Source organism: Vombatus ursinus, unplaced genomic scaffold (genome assembly GCF_900497805.2).
Source record: "Vombatus ursinus unplaced genomic scaffold, bare-nosed wombat genome assembly UNPS02014807.1, whole genome shotgun sequence".
NCBI classification, from domain to species: domain Eukaryota; kingdom Metazoa; phylum Chordata; class Mammalia; order Diprotodontia; family Vombatidae; genus Vombatus; species Vombatus ursinus.
This window is the reverse complement of record NW_020954585.1, coordinates 54,385,008-54,392,247: the sequence shown is the minus strand read 5'-3', so window position 1 is coordinate 54,392,247 and position 7,240 is coordinate 54,385,008. Positions and strand designations below refer to the sequence as shown.

Below are 7,240 nucleotides of genomic sequence, written 5' to 3'. Positions count from 1 at the left end.
TTATCAAGGAAAACTGGAATGATATACTAGAATCAAAGGGCATAATAGAAATTGAAAGAATCCACCCATCACTTCCTAAAAGAGATCCAAAAATGAAAACTCCCAGGAACTTCATAGCCAAATTCCAGAGCTCACAGATCAAGGAGAAAGTGTTACAAACAGCTGAAAAGAAACAATTCAAATGTTGTGGAACTACAATCAAAATTATACAGGATTTGGCAACTTCCACATTAAAGAACCAGAGGACTTGGAATATGACATACTGGAAGGCAAAGGAATTAGGATTACAACCAAGAATCACCTACCCAGCAAAACTGAATATAATCTTTCAGGGAAAATGGGTATTAAATGAAATAGAGGACTTTCAAGAATCCCTAATTAAAAGACCAGAGCTGAATAAAAAATTTGGCCTTCAAATACAAGAGAAACATAAAAAAGTAAAGAAGAAACAAGAAAGAGAAAACAAAAGATTCAATGAGGTCAAACTTTATATTTCTGTATGACAAGATAATATTTCTAATTCTTAACAACTTTATAAGGGCAGTTAGGACTATACACAGACAAGAGGCTGAGGATATAAGGTGACTTTCATGGGATGATACCCCCTCCCCCCCAAAAAATAAAGGGATGAGAAAGATTTCACTGGAAGAAGAAGGAGGGGAAGATTGAGTGAGGGTAAATTATTCTATATAAAAGAATGAAAGAGCTATTATAATGGGGGGGGGGGTGTGGCAGGCAAAGCATAAACCTTACTCTGACCAAAAATTGGCTCAAAGAGGGAATAACATACACATTCACTTGGATACAGAAATCTATCTTACCCTGTAAGAAAGGGTAAGAAAAAGAATGGGGATAATAGAAACAGGGCAGGGACTGATAAAAGGGAGGGTGGATTGGGGGAGGCAGTGATCAGAAGTAAAACACTTGTGAGGAGGGAAAGGGTAGGGGTAAGAGAAAAGAGGGATAAACAAGGAAAAGATAACATGGAGGGAAATGCACAGTTATCATAGCTATACATGTAAGTGGGATGAATTCACCCATAAAACAGAAATGGATAGCATAATCCATTCTGGATTAAAAACCAGAATCCTACAATATGTTGTTTACAAGAAACACATTCGAAGTAGAGAGATACACACAGGGTAAAGGTAAGGGGCTAGATCAGAATCTATTATGCTTCAGCTGAAGCAAAGAAAGCAAGGGTAGCAAACATGATCTCAGACAAAGCAAAAATAGATGTAATTAAAAGAGATAAGGAAGGAAACTATTTTGCTGAAAGGTATCATAGACAATGAAGTAATAGCATTACTAAACATGTGTACCAAATGATATAGAATCTAAATTTTTGACGAAGTTGAATGAATTACAGGAGGAAATAGACAATAAAACTATTCTAGTGGGGGACCTCAACTTTCCCTCTCAAAACTAGATAAATCTAACCAAAAAATAAACAAGAAAGAAGTTAAAGAGGTGAATAAAATCCTGGAAAAATTAGATATCATAGATCTCTGGAGAAACTGAAAGAGAATAGAAAGGAGATATTTATCTTTTTTCTCAGCAGTGCATGGCACCTCCATAAAAAATTGACCATGTATTAGGACATTAAAAACCTCACAACCAAATGCAGAAATAGTCAATACATCCTTTTCAGATCATAGTGCAATAAAAATTACATTCATTAACTGTCAATGGAAAGATAGATAAAAAATTAATTGGAAACAAAATAATCCTAAAAAATAACTGGGTCAAAGAACAAATTATAGAAACAATCTATAATTTCATTAAAGAAAATGACAATGATGAAACAACATACCAAAATTTATGGGATGCAGCCAGCAGTACTTAAGAGATAATTTATACCTCTAATTGCTTATATCAATAAAATAGAGAAAGAGCAGATCAATGAATTGGACATGCAATTAAAAAAACTAGAAGAAAAACAATTTTCTTTTTTTTTAGATTTTTAGGCAATTGGGGTTAACTGACTTGCCCAGGGTCACACAGCTAGTAAGTGTCAAGTGTGTGGTCTGAGGCCGGATTTGAACTCAGGGACTGCTGACTTCAGGGCAGGTGCTTTAGCCACTGCACCACCTAGCTGCCCCAAGAAAAACAAATTTAAAACCTCCAATTGAACACCAGATTGGAAATCCTGAAAATCAAAGGAGAGGTTAATAAAATTGAAAGTAAGAAAACCATTGAACTAATAAATAAAACTAGAAGCGGGTTTTATGGGAGAAAAAAACCAATAAAATAGATAAACCATTGGTTAATTTGATTAAAAAAAGGAAACAAGAAAACCAAATTACTAGTACCAAAAATGAAAAGGGTGAATTCACCACCAACGAGGAAGAAATTAAGACAATTGTTAGGAGCTATTTTGCCCAATTTTAAGCCAATAGATTTGACGATCTAAATGAAATGGATGAATATCTATAAAAACATAAATTACCCAGATTAACAGAAGAGGAAATAGAATACTTAAATAATCCCATTTTAGGAAAAGGAATTGAAGAAGCCATCAATGAACTCCCTAAGAAAAAATCCCCAGGGCCAGATGGATTCACAAGTGAATTCTGCCAAACATTTAAAGAACAATTAATAATAATACTATAGAAACTATTTGGAAAAATAGCAAAGAAGGAGTCCTACCAAATGTCTTATGTGACACAGATATGGTACTGATACCTAAACCAGGAAAAGCCAAAACAAAGAAAGAAAATTATAGACCAATTCCCTTAATGAATATTGATGCAAAAATTTTAAATAAAATACTAGCAAAGGGATTACATCAATATATCACAAGGATCATATGCTGTGTCCAGGTGGGATTTACACCAGGAATGAAGGACTAGTTCAATATTAGGAAAACTAACAGAATAATTGACCATATCAATAACAAAACCAACAGAAATCATTGATGCAGAAAAAGCCTTTGACAAAATATAACACCCATTCCTATTAAAAACACTAGAGAGCATAGGAATAAATGGAGCTTACCTTAAAATGATAAGTAATATTTATCTAAAACATTAGCAATCATTATCTGTAATGTAAAACTAGAAGCTTTCCTGGTACAATCAAGGGTGAAGCAAAGATGCCCTTTATCACCTCTATTATTCAGTATCATACTAGAAATGCTAACTATAGCAATAAAACAAGAAAAAGAAATGGAAGGAATTAGAATAGACAACAAAGAAACAAAACTATCACTCTTTGCAGATAATATGTTATACTTAGAGTATCCTTGAGAATCAACTAAAAAACAACCTGAAATTATTAACAACTTTAGCGTAGTTGCAGTATACAACATAAACCTGCATAAATCATCAACATTTTTATATTTTACCAACAAAGTCCAGTAGCAAGAGATAGAAAGAGAAATTTCATTTAAAAGAACTATAGACAATATAAATAAATATATATATAAATAGACAATATAAATAAAAATAACTATAGACAATATAAAATACTTGGGAGTCAACCTACCAAGACAAACCTAGGAACAATATAGACACAACTACAAAACACTTTTCTCACATATAAAGTCAGATCTAAACAATTGCAAAGGACTAATGATGAAACATACTATCTGCCTACAGAAAAATAACTGATATTATTTGAAGACCCATTTTTTTTCTTTTATTCAAGTCTTCTTGTACATAATGACTAATATGGAAATGTTTTACATAATTGCACATGTATAACCTATATCTGATTGTTTACCATCTCAGAGGGAGAAGGGAAAAGGGGAGGGATAGAATTTGGAACTCAAAACTTAAAAAAAAAATTGTTTAAAAAAATTTTAACATATAATTGGGTGAATAAAATACATATTAAATTTTTTTTTAAACTGGTCCCCCGGGCCTAAGGACACAGAATGACTCAGCACATTTGTATAAAAGAATAATGCACCCTTAGCTCTCTCTGATGTCAGGTAAGAGTCATAGTTGACAACCAATTATGCAGTAACAATTCCACCTCATAACCAGATTCAAATTTAATCAGGTGGGAAACATTCCTGTTCCAAAGGAAATAACACGATGGAGAAATTGAGTTAAGAAGATTCTACCTCTGGCCATGCCAACATCATCCCCTCAATCTTTCTTCAGCTACAGATATCCATACCCGAAATTCAGGATCACACTCCTTTTGAGCCACTTGTGACATTTCTCTCAAATGGTGTATTTAAAAAAGAAATCTCTTAAAGGTTTCTCTATTATTAGCCTCACAGATGTTTTTCTCTTTTTTTTTCTGGAAAAATTTCTTGTATTAACTCTGTCTTTTTTTTTTTAATTAAGAACAAGTCTTTATGTATTACAATATTTCAGGAGAAAGAGAACTGCAATTCACCTGAGACTGGACTTACCCCCTCAACACAAGTATCTTCGCAAATATGTTTTTAACACATGACAAAGAACCAAGACTGTCAACCAACACTATAACTTCTGGAGAAAAACCAGTTACAAAACATAATCACAGGAAATGAACAATGAAATGAAAGTGCCTTAATTCTGTCCAGTTACTTATGTAAGGCCCAGTATATGGAATTAGAACAGGAAAGTCTTTAGTTTCAAATGACATGAAGAAATCCTGAAACTTCTTGCTGTCTCCTCAAGGTAAAACTTCCTGCTTAATTATGACTTAGAACTTTTTTATATCTTTATTAATCAGCCTCAACCACATTCCACAATAAGTACATAAAAACCAATTATATTTGTGCATTGAGACAGAGCAAACAAGAGCCATCAATGGGAGGATGAAGGGAGCTAAATCAGCACAGACTTGGACAAACACAAGCCAGAAATATCTTATTGCAGGGGCAGCTTTCCTTCCCCTTGGTATGGCACCCTGGGAAGAGATTGGGTCTACACTGGGATGGGTAGTCTTATGCAGCTTGATCCAGTGCAAGATATGGCCCCTGCATTGCCATTCATTTCACAGTTCCTATGGATACAGGCTTTAGTGAGGTTTTGAAAGCAGAGGCCAACCTCCCCCAGAAGAGTCCATTGAGCAAGTTCATCAGGCCGTCAAATGCAGTTGTAGTTCAGAGTAGGCACTGAGGGGTAAAGGGATAACACAAATGGTATGTAAAGACTTAGTCTGTGCCATCAAGGAACTAATCTTGGGTTTTTGCTGAGGTTCAACTCCCCAGTTTCTGAAACAACTTCTGGAGCTGGTCTCATGTTCATCAGACGACAAACACCAGAGGTTTAGTCCCCAAGGCAGACTTTATTTGATCATCAGCCAATGGGGATAAACCATAATTCTGTGCTCTTACTTTCAGTGTCCTGGGTTTCCTGTCAAAGTCCCCCAGATGAGTCCATTGAACAAGTCTGTCAAGATGTCAAATGCAAAGTTGGCAAAGGGAAGGAAAGCTTTGAGCTTTCTGTGAGCTGGGCTCCCAAGTGCTCCAAGCCTTCAGAGGAGTCAGCCTTTTTCTAACTCTGTCTTTCTTGATTGCTGTAGAGTATTTATGTGCCTTTCTTGTATTTCTGTCGTCTGAGATGTTTGCAAAGCAAATAATTTGTTCAGGTCTAAGCTTTTAAAAAATTAACATACATCTTTTTTTCTTTTTTGTTAGGCTTCAGTTTATAAGGTTTGTCACCTTGGGTTACATCTTGACTCCTTTGCTCTTTGGAACATTTTATTTTATTCCCCTCTCTCTGCCCACTACCATTTCTTGTTTATATAGAATAGTATTACATTATTCAAATTTCTTTCCTTTATATTTGAAAGTTGTTTGCAGAATTTGTTGTTTACCGATGGAATTATTAAATTTAACCACTATATGTCATGGAGTTTGTAGCATAGGGTTGGTTTTTTCCCCCCAGAGGCAATCTCTGGATTCTTTCAACTAGCATTTTCTTTTCTATTTCCTTTGCCCCTCCCTTTACCTCTTTCTCCTACTCTTCACCCTTCCCTTTTTCTTCCTTTCCCTCTCCTCTTCCTCTCCCCTCCTCTCTCTTTTTCTCCTATCTCCCTTCTCCTCCCTCCCTCATCCCTACCCTTCCCTCCATCCTTTCTCCTTCTTTCCTTCCCTGGCCTAAACGATGCCGTGGTGGAGATGGCCGAGGAGGTGGACGTCACGGGACTGTGCCAAGACATGTTCTCCAAAATGGCCATGTACCTGACAGGCGAGCTGACAGCCACCAGTGAAGACTATAAACTTCTGGAAAATATGAACAAACTGACTAGCTTGAAGTATCTAGAAATGAAAGATATTGCAGTAAACATAAGTAGAAACCTAAAGGACTTAAACCAGGAATCTGGAGTACTTCAGCCTTATCTGGATCAGATCACTTTAAATGAGGAGCAAGTAGCAGCCCTTGAGCAGGCAGCTTACAAGTGGGATGCATATTCAAAGAAACTATAAGCAAAGTACAAGAAGTCAGAGAGGTGATGAAAGAATTCTTTAGCACAGACTTGAACCACAAGAATGTTTCATAAGAGTGAAATAACTTATCACTATGCTTCAGTTCCTAAAAGGAAGCAGTGCTGTTGATCCAAAGAAAATCCCAGCCCCCGCCTCTGGCTCGATGTGTAACTTTGGCCACTCCTTGATGTTTCCTAAACCTGTAGCCCCTGGAACCTCATCTTATAAAGGTGTGCTTCATTGTGTGCCCCGGACCAAGACTCAGAAATCAGGATCAACCCTGTCTAGAGCAGACACAGAGGGGAGACTCCTTGTCTCCTCCCTTTTTCCCTCTCCTCTAGGGCTCCACCGTGGACTCTGTTATGAATGTGTCCTCCATTCCCTTCATAACCTGTTCTTCAACTTAAATAATAAATGCCGACTTATGACTAAAAAAAAAAAAGAAGTTCTTGGTATTATTCTTGTGTTATTTCTTGCATTTTAGTGTTTAGGTTTGTTTTTTTTTACTTGTTCTTCTGAAAGATCTATAATTTTAAAATTGTCTCTAAGCATCCAGCCTTTTAGTATCTTTTGCTTATATGGAGATCACATTTTCCGTTAATGTTGCTGCTTTTTGCTTCCTGTTGTGCTTCCTGTCTGTGTATTTGCATTCTTGGTTCTTTATTCTTTCTTTTGTTTCTTTGCTGAAGTTTGCTACTGTAGATACAAGTTTTCTATTTTGTCAATTATTTCTGCTGTGCAGGTCATAAATTGTGCTTTCATGATTATTTTTCTCTTGAACCATTTGGGACCATCTTGCCACAGTTCTGTGATTTCTTGGGAATCCACGGAGTCCCTTGCCTTATCGGGGGCTGATTTATTTTCTTT

General features: G+C 36.0%; 1 protein-coding gene across 1 annotated transcript; it reads left to right on the top strand.

Annotated features, from left to right (window-relative positions):
* The first annotated feature begins 6,057 nt into the window (after positions 1-6,057).
* LOC114051944 (biogenesis of lysosome-related organelles complex 1 subunit 2-like) lies at positions 6,058-6,388 on the top strand. Its single transcript, XM_027874365.1, has one exon. The coding sequence runs from the start codon at positions 6,065-6,067 to the stop codon at positions 6,371-6,373; it is 309 nt and encodes a 102-aa protein (XP_027730166.1). The 5' UTR covers positions 6,058-6,064; the 3' UTR covers positions 6,374-6,388.
* The last annotated feature ends 852 nt before the right edge of the window (positions 6,389-7,240 follow it).

Bases quoted from the DNA above. Each gene is read 5' to 3' on its own strand.
- LOC114051944 (XM_027874365.1), top strand. From the start codon at position 6,065: ATGGCCGAGGAGGTGGACGTCACGGGACTGTGCCAAGACATGTTCTCC.